The sequence below is a fragment of the Ailuropoda melanoleuca genome, chromosome 13 (genome assembly GCF_002007445.2).
Source record: "Ailuropoda melanoleuca isolate Jingjing chromosome 13, ASM200744v2, whole genome shotgun sequence".
NCBI lineage: Eukaryota > Metazoa > Chordata > Mammalia > Carnivora > Ursidae > Ailuropoda > Ailuropoda melanoleuca.
The window spans coordinates 25934921-25959086 of record NC_048230.1 but is presented as its reverse complement, the minus strand read 5'-3'; the positions used below and the strand labels follow the sequence as shown (position 1 = coordinate 25959086).

General features: G+C 52.3%; 1 protein-coding gene across 1 annotated transcript; it reads left to right on the top strand.

The window, feature by feature from the left end:
* The first annotated feature begins 77 nt into the window (after positions 1 to 77).
* Positions 78 to 22788, top strand: RAB5C (RAB5C, member RAS oncogene family). Its single transcript, XM_019802714.2, has 6 exons — positions 78 to 231; positions 18463 to 18716; positions 20238 to 20389; positions 20595 to 20717; positions 21847 to 21940; positions 22449 to 22788. Exons 2-6 carry the CDS (start codon positions 18551 to 18553, stop codon positions 22562 to 22564), a joined length of 651 nt encoding a protein of 216 aa, XP_019658273.1. The 5' UTR covers positions 78 to 231; positions 18463 to 18550; the 3' UTR covers positions 22565 to 22788.
* Positions 22789 to 24166: the final 1378 nt, after the last annotated feature.

The window sequence follows — 24166 nt, the reverse complement described above, 5'->3', positions numbered from 1 at the left end:
GCCCGTGCCCCCCATAGGCGTCGCCTGTGAGTCGGCCAAGAGTGCCTCCCATTGGTCTCTCCGCCCTGTCAGTCACATGGGAGTATTGAGGGGCGGGTGTGAGGTGGAGATCCGGATCCGGAGCGGCTGAAAGGCGGAAGTGGAGGCCGGAGCCTGGGACACCGCCGGGGGGAGAAGAGCGGAGCCTGTCCGAGCCCCGGCCCCAAGTAACGCCGCCGCCCCGGAGCCGCCGTGAGTGTGCCTGTCCCGGGATCTACTGTCTCGCTCGCGTTGAAGCCTCTTGGGGCAGCACTTCCTCCCGCCCAACCCCGACTTAGGGGGATACTGACCCCTCCCCCGACCCGTAGCCCCCTCTTAAGGGGCTCCCCAGGCGTGGGGCCAAAGTGGGGGCCTTTCTTTCCTTCCCTTACCTGCCGTTTATGAGCCTTGGGAAACCCCCAGGTCTCTCCTCTGGCCTGTCCAGTCCAGTTGTGGGAGGGAGAGACCCCAAATTCTGCTCCTTCTGCTCCCAGAACTGGAGGAATCTTTGCTAGGTATGAAGGAGCCTGTGTTCCTTCTCTATAGAGGTGGTGAGGAGTGCTGTCTGTCGCCGTTTTCTTCCCTCTCCGCCCCCCCCCCGTCCCACAAAAACATTTGTCCCTTCTAGCCCTAGAGAAATTTTATCTCGATTTCCTGGGGGGCGGAGGGGTCCTGGGCGAGAGCCTTCCACACGCACAGGCTCCCACAGCTCCTCACTTCCTCTCTTTCCTCAAGCCAGGGAGCCAGCCAGGATCTCAGCAGAATTTAAGGTCTGGGCCACTTTTTTGGGAATGAGCTGACTTCTTCTTGTCTTGCTCCCTCCACCCCCAACCCTGTCCTCTAGTTATGTTGTTCTCTAGTTGTGTTCTCTGAGTGTATCTCTCTTCCTGCCTTTGAAAAATTTAGCTGAGGTTTGCTTAATCCTAGCTACAGATCACAAATCAGGGTGGATCTGCCCATTCATTATCTTTTCTCTCCCCTCCTCTCCCCCTCCCCCTTGCTCCAGGCTCAGCCCTGTCCTCCCAGAGCACGTGAGTGGCTTCCAAGCTGCTTCAGAGGGACTGCTTCTCTTGGGACTGCTGTCTGCTTGTCTTTAGGGAATAGGGGAAAGACCAAAATGACGAGTGTGGAATTGAAGGGTCCTGGCCTATCTCTTTCCCATTCTCAAAAACACACATCTCCTTGATCAACAGGTCTATGCCACTTCTGTCTGGTCTCAGGGCCTCTCTCCAATCCCTTCTGGGCTTGGACAAATTGTAGATTACAGAGGAGTAAATTGAGACCACAGTGGCACCTCTGAGTTCTTAATGTGCTAATTTTTGTAGCCCAAGGAATTCCCATGCATGCCAGAAATTACTGATTCCACCTCCCCCTTCCCGTCCCCCCCGCCACCTTTCCAAGAGGCAGCCTGTACTGACATCTGATCCTTGTCTATTGCTTGGGACTTAGGTGTGTGAAATGGCCGTTGTCTCAGACCAGGCTCGCAGGTTCTGTTATGTGGCCAAAGTACAGGCCAGAGACTGTGCCTTAATGAGAGTAGCCTGACTCTTTGAGGCCGTGACTGACCCTTGCTATCTACAGCCGAGGGATGGAGGAAAGACGATGCAGTCTTTGGGAATTTCTCTAGCTCTTCAGTGTCCTGAGCCATCTTTACTGTCCTTACAGGTGCTAAATACTTTTTGTCTTGGGACCTTTTTGAATTCTTGTGGACAGTCACCAGTGTCTGATACCTACAGACTTGAGCTAGACCTGGGCTACATTCATTTCATTTTTTATTGGACAACAAGGAAGCCCACCTCATTAGGGTCAGCATTTGGATCATAAGCTCTCTGTCTGTGTGGTCTTCTTTGGAGGGTCATTGGAGACTTCTTCGGCCAGCCTAGTTTCTCTCATCTGGTCAGTCCGTGCCTCTGAGGCGCAGGGCCGGAGAGGCCTGCCTCCTCACTGGCCATTGGTCTCTGACCAAACGTACCTCCTTGGTAGCGAGCTGTGGTTTCTGGAACTCTTTGGGAGTCCCAGGATGAGGCTGCCAGCATTCTGAGGGGACTTTCTTTGTCTGGACATGCTCTCCCAGCTAGGATTCTGACACAGGTTTTTTTTGGAGGAGAAGCTCTCCCTTTCCGAGAGACGTGGAAGGCATCAGTGCCCCGGGTAGTTAGGCAGCCACTTCTGGCATCCAGGGATTGTAGAGTCCAGGCAGTGATCTGACATTGCTTGGCAGAAAGAGGGAGGGCCCTGTGTGAGACAGAAGCCTCTCCTCTCTTGCCTCTTCCAATTAGTTGGCCTTTCCTGCCTTCATAGAACAGAGAGGTAGTACCAACTGATTTATATTTTATTATTATTATGATTTTTTAATTTTATTTGTTTACTTGAGAGAGAGAGAGCAAGCAAGAGAGAGAGAGTGTTGAGCAGGGGGCGGGGACAGGCAGATGGGGAGAGAGAGAAGCGGACTCCCCACTGGAGGTGGGGTGATCCCAGGACCCAGGGATCATGACCTGAGCTGAAGGCAGATGCTCAACTGACTGAGCCACCCAGGCACCCCAACAACAGAGTTTTAGAAATCATTTTAAAGTTGCAGTTTTTGCACACATGTTTCTCACAGGAAACAAAGTTCTTTTCACACCTGTTCCTCACAGAGTCCTGGGAGATAGTGGGATTTGTATCTCCGTTTTAGGGATGATGCTGAAGGAATAAATGGCTAGCCTTAGATCATCCAGTTAGAAAGTGGTAGAGCCCGGGCTTGGGATTCGGGATTCGATGTACGTCCTCTTCCCTAAGAGTGAGCATGCAGGGTGAGCAGAGGCCCCAGTACAGGCCCCTAAGCATCCCGTCGTCATTGCTGCCCCTCCTCTGCTTTCGTTTTCTTCCCCACCCCCACTCCACCCCCCTGTCCTCCTGGATCCCCATCTCCTTTACCTCCGGGGAGCATGGCGGTTATGAGTCCCAGGTCAGGACTCTTGAGGGCCTGACAGTTTGCTAACATCTGTACCATTAATTTCTGGAAACCTGAAAGCTGTGATGGCTAGAAAATGAAAGTAAAAGTGAGTGGGCTCAGGGGTCTCTCTGGGCAGGGTTATGGGTAATGGGAGCCGGCAGAGGCGGCTTCTGCTTCGCCCTCTGATTCCGCTTGGTACTGCCACCGCTTGCAGGTGGGAAGACTGTGGCTCTCCACCAGGAGCTCCTTTCACTAGCATTTACATGGTAACAGCGAGGTCATAAATTTAAATTTAACCCCGTGAAGCAAGTACTTCTTAGAGCCTTCTTCCTCTTACCCTTGCCCCATAAACAGGTGATAGGTATATGGTAGGGTGGAAAGCACAAGAGCTTTAGAGTCAGCCAGAGCAGAGTTGTCATCTGGATACCCCCACTTACCAGTCACAGGGCCCTGGACTTGTTACATGACCTTGTTGAGCCTCTGTTTCTTCCAGTAAAATGGGGATACAAAGTATTTTGCAGAATTAGAAACAGAGGGTAAAGGAGCCAGTCAAGGCCCTGGCACGGGATAGACACAAATAGCAATTTTGTGGATGGGTGGGGTTTTGAAGTCGTGCTATAATTCACCCCTAAGATTTTTTTTTTTAATTTTTTATTTATTTATTCGACAGAGAGAGAGACAGCCAGCGAGAGAGAGAACACAAGCAGGGGGAGTGGGAGAGGAAGAAGCAGGCCCAGAGCGGAAGAGCCTGATGTGGGGCTCGATCCCATAACTCCGGGATCACGCCCTGAGCCGAAGGCAGACGCTTAACCGCTGTGCCTCCCAGGCACCCCCACCCCTAAGATTCTGATTCCGCATCTGTACCAGGTGTTGTTGTGATGCCTGGTGCTTTGCTTGATGATTTCACGTGTTGTCTCAGCTCACAGATAACGATCAGACATGCTGTGGGTTGTCTTCCCATTTTACAGAAGAGAATGCTCAGTCCGCGGCAGTGTTTGTTCCACTGGGCTTCTCGGACCCTACTGGGGTCATGTGCTGTGGAGACCCAGAGCCAAAGACTAAGAGATGCCTTCGTGTCTTCTAGGCGCTTCCGTCTTCGTCTTAAACATTTGTGCATTAAAACAGTCTTGGATCTATTACAGATTAGAATGCAAAGTTTGTGAGAATCTAGGCTAAAACAAGAAACTCGAAGACAATATTTTGGTTGTGGCAGGCTGCTTTGCGGTCAGTTCCCAGATTCCTGGGGTTTTGCATTTCCTCTCCCCTGGCTTTAGTCAGGGGTACTTTCCTTGGGACTATTTAAGAAGCACTGCTTCAGGTAGGATTTATAAACTGGGATGGCACCAAGGTCAGGGCTTTCAGGAGCCATGGCAGAGGAGAATTGGAATATTCCTTAACGAGTCTTCTGCATGAATAGCCTGGTATTTTTTTTTTTTTTAAGATTTTATTTATTTATGTGACAGAGAGACAGCCAGCGAGAGAGGGAACACAGCAGGGGAGAGGGAGAGGAAGAAGCAGGCTCCTAGCCGAGGAGCCCGATGTGGGACTCGATCCTGGAACGCCGGGATCACGCCCTGAACCGAAGGCAGAAGCTTAACGACTGCGCTACCCAGGCGCCCCCCAAATAGCCTGGTATTTTAAGAGAGTAGTTTCCAGATTATATACCCCCGTCTCCTGCACGTAGGAACAATAATACAAGTAAAAGCGCAACTTCTTGAGCTTTGCTTGCTGTGTGCCTGGTACTCTCCTCGGGCCTTCCGTGTACTGACTCCTTAATCCTGAGGACCACCCCAGGAGGGCGGTACTGTGTTTAATCCCCTGGTTAAGGTGGGGGACAGAATCCAGTCTGTGCTCAGATCCCTGTGCAGCACAGCCCCTCTTGCCCTATCTCTAGGCTCTGTGCTCTTCCCTTTGCCTGGAAGGCTCTTCTCCCCCTCCCCTGCCTGGGAGCCACATCTCCAGACTTTGCTTTCAAAGCACAGCTGGAATGTCACTTCCTCCATGAAGCCTTCCCTTCCCTGCAGTAGGCTGAGGGCTTCTCTCTTCCCTGCACTTTCCTCTCGGCACCCCCTGTCTAGTGCATGAGCCCTGTAGGGCCGCGGATCATGTCCTGTTTTATCTGTGTGTCCAGTCCTCGCATGGTCCCCAGCATGGACACCCCCTCCTGCGGTTGTTAAAGGAAAGGGCAAACATCCTAGGTGCCCTTGAAGCACATGGCTGGTTAATGTCCTTGATCACACACTTTCTTTTTTTTTTTTTAAGATTTTTTTATTTATTAATTTGACATAGAGAGCCAGCCAGGGAGAGGGAACACAAGCAGGGGGAGTGGGAGAGGAAGAAGCAGGCTCCCACCGGAGGAGCCTGATGTGGGGCTTGATCCCAGAACACTGGGATCACGCCCTGAGCCGAAGGCAGACGCTTAATGACTGCGCCACCCAGGCGCCCCATGATCACACACTTTCTGAGCTCACACAGCGTGGACCTGGTGAACCCAGGAGTCACTCACATCCGTCTGATCCCAAAGCCTGGGCCGTATCTTTGGCCCATCCTCCAGCAAGGTGCTCACAGACAGGAGAGCCAGCAAGTGAACAGGATGAATGTTACGGTGCAGATGACACAGGGGCGGGGACGGGTCACAAACTAAATTTCCAGAGGGGAGCGATCTCCCAATCTCAGTCTTTCCAGTGAAGGGTTTCATCGGGAAAGGTGGGCGTGGCTTGGGCACCCACATTTCCGTGGGCCGCCTTCTGCAGCATGTGTATCTGGTAGCTAGGCTTCAGCGGCTTCTCATGGTGAGTGGCATTGACGCCAGGACTTAGCGAGGATCCCTTGGAGTGGCTTTAACTCTGGTCCAGGGGTGCTGCTTTGCACATCTGCATAGGCTCATTCTTGAAGGAGGGAGGTCTTAAGACAGTGGCGCCAGCAGCTGGTAGACCGGCCGTGGTGAGAGCCGCCTTGCCTACGGAACCTGCTGGCATGGCCTTTCAACTCCCAGGCCCATGCAGTGTGGTTCTCGGGATTGTTGGTGCTGCTCCCGCCGCCCCTCTTCCCACACGCCCCTCAGCACAGCTCCATGTATAGTTAATTTGAGTTAACATGAGTTCATGGTCACTGGAGTCCTTGGATCTCATTTTGTCACAAGATGAGCCACTGCCTTTTTTTTTTTTTTTAAGATTTTATTTATTTATTTGAGAGAAAGAGAGAGAGAATACGAGCAGGGGGAAGAGGGAGCAGCAGGTTCCTTGCTGAGCAGGGAGCCCGACATGGGGCTCCATCCCAGGACCCTGGGATCATGACCTGAGCCGAAGGCAGATGCTTAACCGACTGAGCCCCCCAGGCACCCCTCAGGATGGTTTTAGAACAAGTGCACAGGTAGGACAGTTCTTTCACCTGCCCGCTGTCCACCATTGGTAACATCTTACCTTAATACTGTACATTGGTCACAGTGAATGAACCAGTTTGAATACATAATTATTAATGAAAGGCCTGTACCTCATTCAGATTTCCTTACCTTTTTCTGTTCCAAGATCCCATCCAGATACCACATTGCATTTAGTTGTCGTGTGTCCTGAGGCTCCTCTTGGCTAAGATGGTTTCTGAGACTTTCCTTGGTGTTGATGAGCTTGACCGTTTTGAGGAATACTGGTATTTTTTAGTGCGTGTTTCAGTTGGAATTTGTCTAATGTTTTTCTCACGAGGACACTGGGGTTTAGAGTTTGGGGAGGCAGACCGCATGGGGAAAGCGCCGCTGTGCTCATGTAACAAGGGCTCGTACGGTTAACGTGCTTATCGCTGTTGATATCAGCCTCGGTCACCTGGCTGAGAGGAGGTTGGTCAGGTTTCCCTGCTGTGAAGTCACTGTTTCCCCTCCCCTTTCTGTGATGTCCTCTGGGGAAGGAAGACATTCTGTGTCGCGCTCATTTGAGTGGGGAGGGACGCCCCTCTCCCTGAGGGCCGTGTATCTGCATGAATTATTTGGAATTCTCGTACAGGAGAGATCTGTCTGTCGTCCCTCATTTCTTTCTTCATTTATTTGTAATGGGATGGGCCCGTGGATATTTACTGTCTCCTTCGGTTTATAGTCCCATACTACTTTGTTTTCTTGCTCAGAGTGTTCCAGATCTGCTCACGGGGAGCTCTGTCAGCACCCTTGGGGCCACCCTCATGTCATTCTGTGACCACTTCTTCACTTGGCACCGCAAGAAGCTCCAGGCTCACCTGGCCTCTGTCCTAGAATCAGCTGTGTCTCCAAGACCACACTGCCTTCTTAGTAACCATTTCCGCGAAGGATGTTGATATGGAGCTGTGTGCATGGGTTCGAGTTGTGTCTCCTCTTGGTGGCTAGTCACCGTAGACGCCAGAGTTAGACAAGGTGGGGCTGCCCCCTGGGAAGTGTGTGTGTGAGAGTCCTGGTAGTTGACCCCAGTAGCAGGGCCGTTGCTTCTCGACTCATCCATTCATACTTCTTGTAACCCTGCCTGATGCTTTGACTGAGCCAGTGATTGAACTGATCCAAAAATGGTCAGATGCAGTGTGTACTCTGGAGTTTGCTACCCAGTTGGGAAGATGAGATACATCATCACCCCATATGTCAGGTGCTGAGTTCTCCAGCCCAACCTTCCAGGACTCTGGATCTTATAAGAGAGTCCATGAGGTCCCGGCCAGTGTTCTTTTGCTGCCATTCAAAAACAGACCTCCCCTTCGGGAGGGCTTGTGGCTCTAGGCAGGCCTGGGGCAGCCCATCAGTTTGAGCTGTGATCCTGAATCATTGAATAGCTTAAATCCTTCTGTTGCACTGTCAGCCCTCTGAAGACGTGTCACTTGAGCCCTTCTGGAAACACTAACTTGGGATCTTAACAGGAGTTGGTTTACAAGCCTGTAGTCTTCTATTCATAGGTGCATGTGTGTCCCCTTCAGGTGGCTCTGTCAGAGCATCCTGGGTGTGGGGGAGGGTCGGGGGGGGGCATGGGTGGCCTCCGTCACCCTGGCTGCTCTCCTAGTCATCACATTGCTCTCTGAGCTGCTCCGAGGCTGTGGTGATTAATGACGCCAATTTCCAAACCTCTAGCATTTCCAGCCTGGTTCTTTAAAAGGAACTCTGGTTTCTTTGTCAGCTGTCCCAGTCCTGTCCCCTCCCCCTCTCCACAACTGAACTACTTCTTCCCTTTCCTGAAAGAGGCTTTGAAATGGAAGGAAAGGCATTTGGGCTTTAAGATGCTTTCTCTTGTGGGGCTTTTTCTTTTTTTTAAGGGGTTATGGTTTACCTGGTTGAGGGTTCAACGGTGCTGATTTTTTCTGGATCGTGGTGTTGCCCCTTCATTCTTGGGGCTTTGGAAGCCAGTCTCCAGGGAATACAAAATTATGGTTATTGACAGGACACAGGACATCAAGGGTGAGCTGGTCCTTTTTCTAGGACACTGTTGAAAGTCGTTATCTTAGTCTGTCCGGGCTGCCATACCAAAATGCCACAGACTGGAGGGCTTATAAACAAGGAAATTGATTTCTCACAGTTCTGGAGGCGGGGAGTCCAAGATCATGGTGGCAGCCAGCATGGTCAGGTTCTGGTGAAGGCCCTCTCCCAGGCTGACTTCTCCCTGTGTCCTCGCATGGCGGGAGGGGCAAGGGAGCTCTGTGGAGCCTCTCTCCAAAGGGCACTAATCCCAATCATGAGTGCGCTACCCTCGAGGCCTAATCACCTCCCAAAGGCCCTACCTCCAGATACTATCACATTGGGATTAGGATTTCAACATAAGAATTTGGGGAGGGGGGACACAAACATTCAGATCACAGCAGTTGTCCTGTTCAGCGTTCTCTCCAAATGAGGGGCATTGAAGAGTGGGGTCCAGGGAGACAGCAAGCAGAAGGAATGTGTGACTAGTGGACGAGCATACTGATTGAGGATCCCCTTCCTTCGTAGGGACTTCCGGGGCCAGGGGCTTCCCTGCCCCAGCAACATTTACCGAGCGCTTGCTTGGAGCTAGGCCCTCTGCTCAAAGTCTTTCACGTCGCCTCTTCCCAGCAGCCCTGGGAGATGAGCACTAGTCTCTCCATTTTACATGTAAGGAAGTGGGGGCCGTGACGCAACACCAGGTCACCCTAGTGCACGGTGGCTCCAGGAGCGGAGCTGGAGTCGCTCTGACTTCGGCACTTGTGCTTTTAGCGCCTGTGCAGAAGGAACCGAGTAGGGCCTGTCTGGGATAGTGAGGAGGCTCCTCGCCTGGGCTGTGGCTCTCCGAGGGGGGGTGAGCAGTCCAGCAGGTGGGTGTGGATTTAAGCCTTGGCGGCCCCATCACTTGCCAGACCCAACCAGGCCCATATTGCAGCCTCCGTTCCCCACATCTGTGAGCACCTACTGTGTGTCAGGCACAATGTTAAGTGCTGTTAAAACAAAGGAAACCCAGGGACGCCTGGGTGGCTCCGTTGGTTAAGCATCTGCCTTTGGCTCAGGTCATGATCCTGGGGTCCTGGGATCGAGTCCTGCATTGGGCTTCTTGCTGAGTGGGGAGCCTGCTTCTCCCTGCTTGTGCTTGCTTGTTCTCTCCCTCTGACAAATAAATTCTTAAAAAAAAAAAATTCTCNAATGTTAAGTGCTGTTAAAACAAAGGAAACCCAGGGACGCCTGGGTGGCTCCGTTGGTTAAGCATCTGCCTTTGGCTCAGGTCATGATCCTGGGGTCCTGGGATCGAGTCCTGCATTGGGCTTCTTGCTTGAGTGGGGAGCCTGCTTCTCCCTGCTTGTGCTTGCTTGTTCTCTCCCTCTGACAAATAAATTCTTAAAAAAAAAAAAATTCTCTGCCTTTTCACTGCTGACCCTCAAGTCGCCAAGTTCTCCAGCCTCATGCCACCCCAGCAGCCTTATGATCGTTTGGGGCCATGAAGGTATTAGTGTGATTCATTCACTGAAACTCGTTTAGACCCATTCATTGCCTGGTTTCTTCACCTGGCACTATTTTTGCATTTTGTTCAGCAGAGATTAAGAAAGAAAAAGTCAGCCTAAAACATTGTGCTTTGGTCTCCGGGCTCCTGAGAGCAGCCCTGGTCCCTCAGATCTCACAGTGGGAACTTTGACCTTGTTTCTTGCTCGTTGGGCAGCCTCTGCCCACAGTGTATGTGGTGTCTGAGCAAGAGGAATTTGGCTTGCTGGTGTCTGATACCTGATTCTCTTTTCCCCATTCACCTCTCAAACACAGCCTCTGCCCTTGGCTCTCTGTTCAGAAGCCAAGGGCAGTAAATTAAGCTGGCTTTCTTTTGTTTTCGGTTTTTTGGTAGAGACAGGAAGGGCCTGTGAGGGGTGTCAGCTGCACTTGTTGGTATGAGTAGCCGGATAAACAGGTGTTGCCGATGACCCTGACATTCAACAGAGGTTCTTGGTGTCTTTCTGGGCCTGGGCAGCAGCCCAGGTGGCAGCTGTCCTGGCTGGTGCTCCTGGCCCCTGCAGAGACCTTCCCAAGCCAGAGGGGAAGGGAACCGTCCAAGCAAACAGTATAGTAACTGCGGGAGAAGAACCCACTCAAGGTAGTTGTGAGGCTTGTGGGTCAGCAGGGACCCCATGTCTGTCCTCACTGGCTTTCACATTACCCGGGCTCCACCCTGGGGCCACAGCAGGTGTGGGTGGCACAGGGAAGCGCCTGTGCCTTGGCTGGCTCTCTTCTCGTCATCTCACCTGGCACTGTCAGGTGAAGAGCTAGGTGGTGGGGTGTGGGCCTCCGCTCAGCCTCAGTCCTGTCCCCACCTTGCCTTGTAGCTAGGTGTGTGTGGATGTGTGCTGCAGAAAGTCCCAGACCTCACATGGAGCTCTCACTTGAGGCTTCATACAGAGCTGCCCTGGTGGGGGCCGGGGAATCTGCCACAGCCTTGCTGACTGGGGTGTGCTGAGTCGGAGACTGGGCCCTCTTAGGGAGAAGAGTGTCTTAGGAATGTCAGTGTGAGTGCCTAGGGCCCCCGGTGCCTCTTAGAATCAGGAGGCAGGACGAGCCTTGTCTGGTTGCAGCCTCAGGCGGTCCCCTGTCTCTCTGGCCTTCCTCACTAACCTGCCACCGAAACGCCTGGCTCCTCTGTTGGCCAGCAGGACCCGTGAATGAGGACCTCAGAGCTGCCCATTGACTCCTGGGCCCCTTCTGTGGACAGCACAGGGAGCCCACACTGACCAAGCTGGGTCAGCAGATACGTGCTGTAAACGCCCCCCCCCCCCAGGTCCCACCAGCAGTCTTCCTCCCTGTGGGTGCAGAAAGAGAGGGAGCAGGGACTGGAGGTTTCCATCCTCCGCCTGAAAGTTAGCGCTTGCTGAGTCGGCTTCTGTCAGCCTCTCGGGGACCGTCTGTTGTGGAGAGCTGAGAAAGCAGCACAAAGCTCAGGGAAGGCTTTCTTGGTGTTTTTGGTGGGCCAGGGCTCCGGGAAGCTGGGAGTCTGTCCCTCAAGGATGCCTTCTGCCTAATACAGCTTGGCATCTTTCTGTCCAGGGGAAAGGGCTCTAGAGCCCCAGGTTCTGCCTGGATGGTGGCATGTGCATCTAGGGTTTAAGTGTCCTGGAGCCCCCACACACTGGCCCCTTCTGCAGGTATTAGGGCAGTTGATGACCTCAGCTGGAGCCGTTGTGGACTCCGCCAGGGATGGGGAAGTCCAGGCAGCCAGCCCCTGGGGGGTGTTCTCATTAAAAGGGGAGTAAGATGAAACTGACCGGTTAAGTAAGTTGTACGGGGCTGGGGCAGAATCAAGGGCCTGTTGCAGTGGGAGGGGAGCCAAGGTCACTCAGAGCCCCTCTCTGGGCTGATGTATCTCCCTCCCCCCCCCGCCCCAGGAAGGGAGTCCTCTTACTGTTACCATGGAAAGGCAGCACCCCGTTCCCCCTCCTGCTGCCAGCTCTCCTAATCCTGAAGCCCCTACTTTTCTTCGGTGGGATGAGGAGCCCCAGCTCTGGCCCGACACACCCATCAGCGTTCTCCCCAGGTCTCAACCTGGGCTTTTAAGCTTCTAGCTTCCAGGGCCAAGATCCATCTGTTACATTCCAGGTGGGACACAGGTCCTCTGTGTTGCAATCCCATAGTCGTGGTCACACAGGAAGGCACCCCTCTCTTTGATTCCATCCCCCCAACCTGCACCCCTAGACCCCTTGTCCTCGGCACACACTCTCTGGGCTGGTTGGAGAGTGCAGAGCACCGCTGTTGTAACCTTTCTCCTCACTGAAAAGACATAAATGTCGTCTTCTCTTTTTATTATGAAGCTTGAAACAACTTTAAAATTCTTCAGCCCACAGTTGAGTACAAATACATTCTTAGTCTGTGTGTGGCAGTCCTGTTTGTATTGAATCCTATTAGCTTGCGCCCTGTTAGGTCAGGTACCTTTGTTCTGTCTGGGCCCAGTTTTATTTATTTATTTGTTTATGTATGTATGTATATATGTATGTAATCTCCACACCCAGCGTGGGGCTCGAGCTCACGACCCGGAGATCAAGAGTGGCACGCTCCTCTGACTGAGCCAGCCGGGTGCCTCTCTCCTGGCCCTCTTCTAATTCAGGCATCCTCTTTTTAATTATCTTTATTGTTCTGAATTTTGTTATACTACAGAGGAGGCAGAAGGTAGCTTACATACAGGGGAGCTACATTGGTTTCATACCATTTGTAAGCTTTCATTTCTCACCGTTGTATGCAGAATTCTATATCAGAAACATTCCTTACTTTTTTATTGACCTGTAACCTACATGTTGTAAGATTTACACACCTCAGTTTGAGGACAGCTCGATGGATTTTTACATTTGTGTACATACGTATGTCTACCTCCCAAATCAAGATAATAGAATTTTTCCATCTAGCAATATTTTTTTTCAGTTTGACCTGAACCCCATTTTCCATTGTTAAAAGCCATATGCTATGAAGTCTACACCAAAGGTGGCAGCCCCCCTTATTTGTAGTGGCTGTAATAACACTGAATATTCTTGGGTTTTCTGTCAGTGATGGGGGAGCTCTGCTAGAATTACGAGTCCTGGGCTTGGGCTCTCCCACCACCTGACTGTGACCCTGGGCACGCCACCTCGCCTCACCTTCGTCTCCTACTCTGTAATTGGAAAGAGAAGGATCAGGTCTTCAAGGACTTTGTGCTTTGACAACCAGTGAGTCAAAACTAGTTAGGCCCTTAGTAGTATAATAAACCTGTCATTTGTCGGAGCCTCACCTTCAGCCTCATACTGTGTTGTACGCCCTGTGTATTGTTTCATTTAACCTTTACAACAACCCCATGCGATCAGTATTAAACAATACCATTTTACAGATAAGAGACGGAAGCTGACAGCGGTCGCTTGTCTGACGTGGCCAAGGTCACTCAGCTAATAAACAGTGGAGTCAGGCTTTCACTAAACTTAGTTCAGTCTCCCAAGTCCTCACCTGCCAGCTGTGCTGGGGAAGGGTGAATGGGTATCTCATGTGGCTCCTGGCTTGTGTTGCTTCAGACTTTTCTTCCCTCTGGCTCTGCCACCAGCCAGAGGCCCGGGTAGTCCTGCTGTGAGTCTGCCCTCTGGTCCTGTATGCTGGTAGTGGTGATTTTCCCCTTTGGGGAAGAGCTGTGTTCTTGAGCCTGTGGGTAAATCATCTCCTCCTCGGCTGCTTTGAGCTTTTTAAGGTCTTCCACCTTCACCTTTGAACCTAATTACTTCTGCTCCTGTGTTTGGTTCTCTTTAAGCTAACAAATTGCTTCTGCTCTCATCTTTTCTTGCCCAGCTCTTGTGATGGTAAATATTCAGGAATGCTTTCATCTAGAGTAAAGTAGAGCTGAAGAGTCACTGGCCAGAACCACTTTTTGGGGGCCCTGGGCAGGGTGGGGGCACCCGGTTCTCAGTCCTTCCCCCTTTCCTCCAAGGGCTAACCTTGAGTGAGCCCTTCTCAGCCTCTGGTCAACAGAGTCTGATTGGTTTCCCTAATCAGCTCACTCTCCAGGCTGTGCCAGGACTGTCCGCTAGAGGAAGTCTCAGAAGCAAACAGGAAGCCCGAGAGACAGCCATCAGCTGGAATTGCTCACCCTTTTACCAGAAAGGACAAAAAGTATGAAGTGGGCGACTTCATGGTTAGAGAAGAGACGCTTCCAGTGGAGGCTGGGGCAAGGGGCAACAGTCCATCAGCGTCTGGTGTCTTGAAGGCCCCAGTAGTTGAGTGAAACCAGGAATCAGCCCCCACCCCCAATCTGATCCACCGCTGTTGTCTGTGGCGCTGACCTGGGGCTGCCCTGCTGTCTCTTGGATTTCTCCCTCCTTCCTGTAGCAACTTTAGCTCCTGTGCTTGAACCAGCTTTCTAGAATCACTGGGGGCACTTATTATAGAGATTTTAATTCAGTTGGCCAGGGTTATTTTTCTAAACGCCCTGAGTGATTCTGATAAAATAAAGTTTGGTACCCATTTACCCATAGTGTCCAGAGTAGAGAAAAACCAGAGGAAGGAAGAGCAGTGTTTTGCTCTTTGTCTGTCTCCCGCCCTTGGCCCCAGAACTGGCTGGGCCTACGTTTAGGAGCGTAGGTCCCTTCTGCCCTTTCACATGCATTGTTGGGGAAAGGGGAGTGAACCCCGCAGCCCTTGCATTGAGGTTGGGGGTAGTGCTTATCCTCCATGGCCTCTGAACAAACCAAGGTTGAGATTTGGAGGGTGAGGGGAGCAGGTCATGTCAAGGAGAGTCTTTTGTCATGGGTCCGAAGCTCTGTCCATTTTAGCAGCTTCATGAAAATATCCAGGAGGAAGTCCATCCTACTCGTGTGTTTTTCCTGGTGTTGGAGAAACTGGTTTAAAAGAATAAAATCTGTGGGGCATTCTGGATCTTGTAAGAAACTCTGACTACAGCTCTGGCTCTTAAGGAGAATTTGGTTTTGTCTGAAAGAAGACTTTCACTGTGGCATTTTTGGTTACAGTTCCATCACCTGACTACCCGTGGGAAATTCTTGCCGTTGCTTCAGAAGATTCCCACACTGAGATTCCCTCCCTCCCCCCCAGCCCCGCGGGCCAGCTCAGCGCATGAACTTACTTACCTTTGCCACCCACCGGCATGCACCCTCAGCTTCCCAGTCTTGGGAGTGGAGGGCATAGAGCTTCTTGGCGTTCTGGGTGTGGTCTTTGCCTGTCTTAAATGCCCTGTTCGTGTGCCCTTTGGGGCAAAATCAGCTTCTTCCGTGCTTTGTTGTCTGGGAAGGTTCAATACCTTTGTTCATGTGACCACCAAGTGGGGCCAGGAAAACCACGAGGCAACACAGGCCATAAAAAGTACCTTGTGCACCTTCTTGGGTGTGTCTGGAAGGCAGGACCAGCATCCAGGCAGAACATGTCACCAGCCAGTGCTTGCCGGGCAGAGCACCTACAGCACTTTAGAAACAAATACAGGGGCGCCTGGGTAGCTCAGTCGGTTAAGCATCTGACTCTCAGGGTCAAGCCCTGGTCGGGGCTCCCCCACTCAGCGGGGAGTCTGCTTCTCTCCCTCTTCCTCTGCCCCTCCCCCTGCTTGCTCTCTCTCTCTCAAATAAATAAATAAAAAATCTTTCAAAAGATAAAAAAAAATTCTAAAAAATACAGAGACTAGGGGCGCCTGGGTGGCTCAGTCGCTAAGCGTCTGCCTTCGGCTCAGGGTGTGATCCCCGCATTCTGGATCGAGCCCTGCATCGGGCTCCTCTGCTGGGAGCCTGCTTCTTCCTCTCCCACTCCCCCTGCTTGTGTTCCCTCTCGCTGGCTGTCTCTCTCTCTGTCAAATAAATAAATAAAAATCTAAAAAAAAAAAAAAAATACAGACACTAGGCCCTCCTCCAAACCTGCAGGGACTGGCCACACGGTGGTTTTGATGTGCAGATAAGGTTAGGAGCCACTGGATAAGAGTTATTTGTCCCTCCTTCTGGCTTGTTAATAATACCAGGTTCTGTCTGGGAAGGTTTGGATAGCGACAAGACTTAGAAGTGTCATTTCTGTGTTTCTTGATCCCTGGGTGCTGGTTACTCCCCACCCCAGTAGCCCTCAGCCCCAGCTGCTTTGGTTTTGTTGGAATCGGGGACTTCACCTTCTCTTCCCGTTCCTTCATACCTCCTTCTGTAGTGCCCCAGCCGCACTCTGCTGCCCATCCAAGATGATGTGTCACGTGGATCTGTGGTCATAACCAGCTTGTAATTCCACTGTGGTTTCCCTCTGCTGCTGTCGCCCTGCCTGGCCCTGGACGGCCCCTCCCACTGTTGGAAGTACTCAGGGCCTACAAGAGCCCTGTGACTGTCGGCTGGGGCCACACATTGCAGGCCAGCAGAGCTGCTGCTTCGAAAAGGGGGCCTTGTTCACCAGCGACCAGAAGCCAAACACGGGGTGGACAGTGTCTCCAGCATTGTTCCCACAGCAGGGAGAAGGGCAGGGAGACAAAGGAGCATGCAGAGAACCTGCATCCAGCTCTGTCACTCATATGCTGGGTGGCCTTGAGCAGGGCATGTAACACCTGAGCGTCAGGCTGTTTATCTGGAAAAAATGGGAGATTGTTTTAAAGCTTAAGGGAGATAATGGTTGTGCAATCACTCAGTAAATGCTAGCTATCTCTGGAAATGATTTCCTTGGTGAGCACTCTGAATTCCCAGTCTGTACGTAGGCCTTGTGAGGAAGGCTCTCAAAGCAGCCAAAGCACTTGTGCCGTCTGGGTGGCTCAGTCGGTTAAAGGGGCCGGATCTTGATTTCGGCTCAGGTGGTGATCTCAGGGTCCTGGGATCGAGCCTGATGTTGGGCTCCGTGGTCAGCGAGGAGTCTGCTTGAGGATTCTCTCTCTCCCTCTGCCCCTCCCCCCAGGCATGTGAGTACATGCTCCTTTGCTCGCTCGCTCTCAAATAAATAAATAAATCTTAAAAAAAAAAAAAGAAAAAGAAAAGAAAAAAGAAGAAGCCAAAAAGTCGAAAGCACAAACCCTGCCTCAAGGGGCCATAGAGTCTTGCAAACATCAGTGACGGGGGTGAAAAGAGAACACCATAAAGTGTAAAATATGGCAGAACTAGCAACTCTTGTCCCTCATCGAGATCCCCCACCCCCCGCCAGTGCCTTCCTGTATTCTTGGGGAAGAGGTGGCTCCCGTTTCAAACCTCTTTTCCTTTGGCGCAGCCCAGAAAGGAAACTGTTGTTCCTGGCTAGTGAATCATTCTTCCTGAAGCTCACTTTTTAAATGAGTTGCCAGGAGGACAGAGATGTGAAAGAGGATTTCAGATTGAACAAAGCAAGCCCTTTGCTGTCAGCTTCTTGCGTGAGCACAGCCCATCTATCCTTCTCTTCATTCACACTCCCGCCTTCTGACTGGGGGGGAGTGCACTCCCCCCACTCAGGGGCCAGGTCGGGGCTGGACTTGGGATCTGGTTCTACAGACTCCTTCTGCATTGACTCCTTTATGCCAAGGGTAGTCGAATCAAAACTTCTTTGCAGCTTAGGTTCACACTGTTTGGACGGTCAGGACCAAATACCTCCTCTCAGTGCTCGTCTGTAAAACATTGTGTATATGTTCTGTTATTTTTTAGTAGAAGTCTTCTAGAGGCTTCTGAAGGTGGGCTCCTCATCCTTCTGTGCGCCTCCAAAGCTGTCGCTAACAGTGACTAAGCTGTCACCAGCTGCTGGGGGTGCAGGCCTCGGTGTCCCTTGTTTGTCTCTGCCCTCCCATACCTCCCCAGCTCTTTCTCTGCGTCACCCTCCGCCTCTGCCAGGAGAGAATGGAACCGAGGTCTCTGTTCCTAAGGGAAATTTGGCAGCCGTTCCGACTGCCACCGGAGCTCTCTGGCTTTGGTGTGTGTTTGGTGTTGTGTGTGTTTTGTGTTTTAATGTTTATGAGACTTCTGGCCCATCACAGATGAGCGAACTGAGGGAAGAGGTTCAGGATGGAGGAGCAAAATGAGGCTCTGATCCCAGTCCAGACTCAGACTGAGAAAGTTGGTTGGTCCTTCTAAAGGTGGCAGGACAAAATGGCTGTTTTGATAACAACTTGCCCTGGCCAGGCCCTGGTCCCTGAGTGTCCACAAGGTTGGCCAAGCACCTTGTCTGAGGAGGAGCTCTCTAATGGGACTCCCCGTGCCCTGGTCAGCCTCACCGCCCACTCTGGCTTTGTGCAGAGGTGGGCAGTGATCTTAGCTGCCGGACCACAAGTTCATTGTTCACCTAAATCCTAGCGTTTTCCTGGGTGATTTTTTGGTACCCCAAGGAGCCTGTTAACTGTCACCAGGCTGCCATATGCTCATTCTCCTGTGTGTGTTTAATTTGTATGCACACGTACATATTTGGGATTGGGAAGTCAGTATGTTTGCTCAGAACCATGAACGTAAAGTTGGAAGACCACTTCCACTGCTCAGATGATCGTAGAGCAAATAGATGTGTAGTACATCCTAGCTAGGGCTCTTCTGCTGACTCCTGGGGCCTGGGGGTCCGGGAGTTGGCAGGAGGGGAGGTAGTCCGGTCCCTCGGGGAGGGTAGAGGGAGAGACCTGTGATTTAAGAAGGCCTCACCGTGCAACGGTCTCCGGACTGACCAGTACCGCTGATCTCTCTTGCAGTTGGAGGTCTCCCTCCTCACTAAGTGCCTCTTCGCACAGCGCCGGCCCCCACCCCACGCTCACTGGTACCACGACAGCAGGACGGGCTATGGCGGGTCGGGGAGGTGCAGCGCGACCCAATGGACCAGCTGCTGGGAACAAGATCTGTCAGTTTAAGCTGGTCCTGCTGGGGGAGTCTGCGGTAGGCAAATCTAGCCTCGTCCTCCGCTTCGTCAAGGGACAGTTCCATGAGTACCAGGAGAGCACAATTGGAGGTGAGTGGGCACAAGGGAGTGGGGTGGACTCAGGAATGCCAGCGAAATGCCTTGGCCTCGAGGAGAAGGGAACTGCCTGCCCAGAGAGACTAAACAAGCTGGGGGCGGCAGCACCTCTTCCTCACCTGGGCTCTGGAATTGAATCCGACAGCTGGTCTCCCTGCCAGAGTCCCAGCAGTCGTCCATTAAAACTTAGCTTGTGGTCAAAAACTGGCTGCTTCTCCTAATTATGCCACTAGATTATTGGGTGGCCTTGGCAAAGACCTTTCCACTGATCTGGCCTCTGGGAAGGGAGAGGCTGGGTCTGGATCTGTGAGGGTCCTTCTTACTGTGCCAGGGAGTGCATCTGTCGTGGCTTCTCCTACTTTCCAGAATGGGGAAATGGCCTGGTGAGTGGGCCAGTGAAGTTGACCTTTACCCTCGAGCTCAGAGCCCGTGGTTGATTTCCCAGTAGTCAGCGTTTAGCATGTAATGGTCTGGACTCAGTCCCCTGCCTCAGTGGCTGGGACAAACCTTGAGGGACCAGGGCCGACCTTGGGCTTGAGTCATCCTTTCTCTACCCTCTTGGTAGGAGGTTTCCAGGCAGCTGGAAGCTAAATGGGCCGTGTCAGCAGTCTTCTGCTGCCTCCTCAGCACTCAAGTCGGGAGCTGGTGAGAGGGAAGTGAGGCAGTCCCCAGGCCCCTCATGGAGGTGGGGGGAGGGCAGACAAGGAGAACAGGCTTCCACACAGGGCTCTCTGTGATCCTCTGCTGCGTCCCGGGGCACAGGGGGCTCCTCCCCGTCTCTCCGGGCTCTGGGACTCCTCCTCTGAAGCATATGCACAAGCACCACAGGGTGCCTTGTCTCCTCAGGCCAAAGATAGGGTCCCTGTGTTCCCTGAAGGTCGAACCACAGGGCGGCCAATCCGGAATGGGTCAAGGTCAAAGCTGGGGGTGGTAGCTAGCCGGCATGCCTGGAGGTGGCAGGGGCAGCTGGGAAGCCATCCACCCAGCCTCCGCCTGGCAGTGGAACAGCATGTACTTTCAGGCGTCCCCAGTGTAGCTAAGTGTGTGACAGTGTCCTCAGGAAACCGAAGGCCAGTAACACCCCTGGGCTGGAGCAAGCTGAGGGACTGTGGAGGTTTCCAGCTGGACTGTTCTCTGTGAGGGGAGGGGGGAGGAGGAGGAGGAGTGGGTGTCCACCCTTCTGTGCTTGGAGTCCATTTTCCCCTGGGTTTTGCCTCTCCTGTCCCTTGTCACATTCCTCCTCAGAGATTGCTCCCAGAATGGCTCAAGTGCGGGCTGACTTCCCTTCTGCCCTTGCCTAGTGTGGGTCTGTACAGCCTCTGCAGCCCCCTGCCCCCTCGACACGTGACAGGAAAACACAAACTCTACCTACCCTGCTCAGGCCTGCTTTGACTTCTCTGGGCCCATCTCAGCAGAGGGCCTCTAAGTGCCAGAGCCCAGACAGAGTACTTGAGATATGTGGGGGTGGCTTCTTGAGTTCCTTCTTGCCTTGTAACACCACCTTTCCTCTTACAGCGGCCTTCCTCACACAGACAGTCTGTTTGGACGACACAACAGTCAAATTTGAGATCTGGGACACAGCTGGACAGGAGCGGTATCACAGCCTGGCCCCCATGTACTATCGGGGGGCCCAGGCTGCCATCGTGGTCTATGACATCACCAATACAGTAAAGATTTCCCCTTACTTCTCGACACTTTGTTCCTCGATGGGATGTGGGCAGATTTCCTCTGTCATTTGGGGGTGTCTCACCAGAATCTTCAGGGCGGTGACACCTTAGATACGTTGGCTCTGCCAGCTCAAGCTTCTCTAGTGAGGGGCCCTGAGCAGAATGCCTCCTCTGTCTCTTTGACATTCCGGCCTTGTCTCCCCAGGATACATTTGCACGGGCCAAGAACTGGGTGAAGGAGCTACAGAGGCAGGCCAGCCCCAACATCGTCATCGCGCTCGCGGGGAACAAGGCGGACCTGGCCAGCAAGAGAGCTGTGGAATTCCAGGTGGGGGGATGGACGGGACTTGGCAGGGAGGAGGGAGCCAGCTCCACTCGCAGCTCAGCCTGGGCTGCTCCGGCGCTTCGTGATGGGCCAGGAGGCCGGGGAGTTTTATCTGCTGTCCTCTCCTGACTTGAACATGGGCCTAAAGCAATTGTCTGCCTCTCCTTGTTCTTCGTTGGTTGGTGACATGTATGCATAAGGATCGCTGAAGCTGCTGCTTAGTTTTTGTGTAAACTGACTTTTTAATGAAACATACTGAAAAATAATTACTTTTTTCCACATAATACATGCACGGGTAAAATTTACATAGTACAGGAAGGTATATAGAACGAAATGTAAATCCCTAACCCAGAAACTCAGTCTCCCTTCCCCCAAATTCATCAGTTTCTCATTTTTCTAGAAATGTGCACATGTATATGAATCCCTTTTTTTTTTTTAAAGATTTTATTTATTTATTTGAGATTGGGGGAAGGGAGAAGGGCGGGTAGAGAACACGAGCTGGTGGGGGGACTAGCAGAGGGGGCATGCAGATTGCCCACTGAGCAGGGAGCCCAACACAGGGCTCCATCCCAGGACCCTGGGATCATGACCTGAACCGAAGGCAGACGCTTCGCCGACTGAGCCCCACAGCTGCCCTGAATCCCTTTCTTTACATAGCTCAGAGTGTGCTCTACACACTGCGTTTTTTACTAGGCCCTAACCAATAGACTTCTAGGTTGTTTGTGATATCAAAAGGCTGGAAACAGCACTGCAGTCAACATCCACACTTTCCTGTGCTTTTTCCAAGTGTGCGAGTGCATTTGTGGGATAAGTTTCTAGAAGTATTTCCTAGCTTAGTGATTTTGAAGAGCAGGAAGGCAGAATGGACCTAGGGAAACCTGAGCGAAACATCTGCAAGTGTCTGTGAGCTGAAAGGTGCTATACGGGAAGTGGGGGCCTTGGGGTTATGGTGCAGGTGTCTGCGGGGGTGGGGGGCACCCAGGGCAGGAGAGCCCTCAGCCTGAAAACCCCTGCGTTGTCTCTGTTGTGTATAAGGCGACTGAGATGAGGGAAGATTTTTATCCTGGGCCCTGGCCCCTGCCAACTGTCATCATTTCCCTCCTACTCACTTTCTCACCTCCATCCAAATCAGGAAGCACAAGCCTATGCAGACGACAACAGTTTGCTGTTCATGGAGACATCGGCAAAGACTGCAATGAACGTGAATGAAATTTTCATGGCAATAGGTGAGTTGCTCCCCTCCCCTCCCCTACCCTCCCCTCCCCTGACCAGGGTCCTATCACTTGCCTGTCTGTAGTATGTAGTAGGTCTATAGGGTCCCTTTATCTGATTCCCAGATATAGATAGTTCACCCCAGAAGTTTCTAAAGCCTGGGGCCAAAGTCTCAACATTTTACTTGCTGACCCTTTAGCTTATCACCCACCTAAAGCCCTACATGACCCTCCCCCTAACCTACTTCTTAGGATTTTTAGGCTCATGTGGCTCTGTAGCAAGTCATCCTGCCCAGGTTCCAGTCCTTGTTTTATTCCTTAACTCTAGGGTCCTCGGCAGGTTATTTAACCTCTGTTTGCCTCAGTTTCCTGAGATACTCAGAAAGCACGTGGCACATAGAAGCAAAGTGCTCAGTGGGTTATTGCACATTGGGTGGTAAAAAGGCCAGCTTCCACTCAAGTGGACTTGGAAGAGCATTGGGGTACCCCCACAAACGCATTTTCCCCCTCCTCTTCCAAACAGCTAAGAAGCTTCCCAAGAATGAGCCCCAGAATGCAGCTGGTGCTCCGAGCCGGAACCGAGGTGTGGACCTCCAGGAGAACAACCCAGCCAGCCGGAGCCAGTGCTGCAGCAACTGAGCCCCCCTTGCCTGCCCACTGCCCCCACCTCCTCCGCCTGACCGACCCGACTGGAATCCACTCTAACCAATCGCACTTAACGACTCGGGCTACCACTGGGGTGGGGATGGGGGCAGGGGGAGAGGGTCTGCCATGATTTCTCCATAGAATTTTGATCATAGGCCGGAGTGAGTTATTCCACCTGCACCTTTCTGTACAAATACTAATTCAATTTTAAGTCTTAAGTCACTTTTTTAATATATATGATCTTCTGCTCTTCCCACTTCCAGCCCTTTCTACTGCTCTCCCACTCTTCCTTTGCTGGTAGTAGCCACGTGCCCCTGTTCCCCCTGCCCTTATATGTGGGGAGGCGGGGGCTGGAGCAGTTACCCTTCTTTCCCTCTTGCTGATTAGCAGACTCAGCAAGACCATCCATATCCTTACCATGTTTGGGGTGGGCTTGGTTCTGGGTGGTGGGGCAGGCCCTAGGGGTTAGGGAAGGGAGAGGCAGCTCTCCCCTCAGCTGGCTGTCATCAGGCTGCATTCCCCACTCACCCCCTGACTCACAGCTGGGAGAGAAACCACAGCATTACCACGCATTATTGTGACAGCCACCAACCCATTGCCCACAACCTGCCCCCGCCCCCCCAGCGTCACCCTGACCTCTGGCTCTGAGCCCTGTTCTGACCAAATCACGATGATGAGTATTTGGGGGTGGGTGGGTAAGNCTGTTCTGACCAAATCACGATGATGAGTATTTGGGGGTGGGGGGGGGAGTGGGAGGGGATGGAACCAACTTTTTCTGTATTTTGTATTGTATGTTTTCTTCAACATGTAACCAATCAGTATCTTGTCAATATAGTCAGCCGATCGATCGACCTCCCACTTGTCTTCCTTGTCTTTCTCTGGCAGAGTTTATCAGAGCATATCCACTCTAGCTTACTTGAAGTTAATTTAAAATGAGCCACTGAATCTTGTGGAACAAAGGCTTCCCCCCATCCTGCCCCTAAAGTGAGGGGATGCTGGTGGTCATGGTAACCAAGAGAAAGAGGCCCTTATTGGTACCAGCTCTTGGGGGGAGGGTGACTTGGGGCTGAATCTCACCAAGTTTGAAGTTGAGGGGCCTACATTTTCCTTTCCCCCACCCCCTCCAGATTACATCGGGGTGATGTGCAGTTTGTATTTGAAAATAGTTGGTCTCTGAAACACCAGAAACAACCTCTTTGGGGTTTTTGGTTAGTCTGTATCTTGTGAAGGACTGGGTCCTCTCACCCTCTTCCCAGGCGACCTCTGGAACCTTGGGCTGGTCATGAGGTGCAAGCCATCTCTCTGGTCCCTGGTCTGTTAGGGCCCTCTGCTGGTTGTGGAGTCTCGTGCCCCTGCGGGCCTCCTGGTCCTCTGCTGCTCCCTGCTGGAGATGCTGCTGTCAGCCACCTGGGGCTGGGCTGTTGGTCGACTGAGCCCCCAGCTTCTCCCAGGGTCCCAGAGGCCTGATTCTTGGTGGACCACCACCTTAAAGTGCCTTTCCTGCCTCCCTGGGCCCTCCACTGGCCCTCTCTCTACCTCCATTATGCCTCAACCTCTGACCCCAACCCCGCGAAAAGACCACAGAACAGCAAGGCT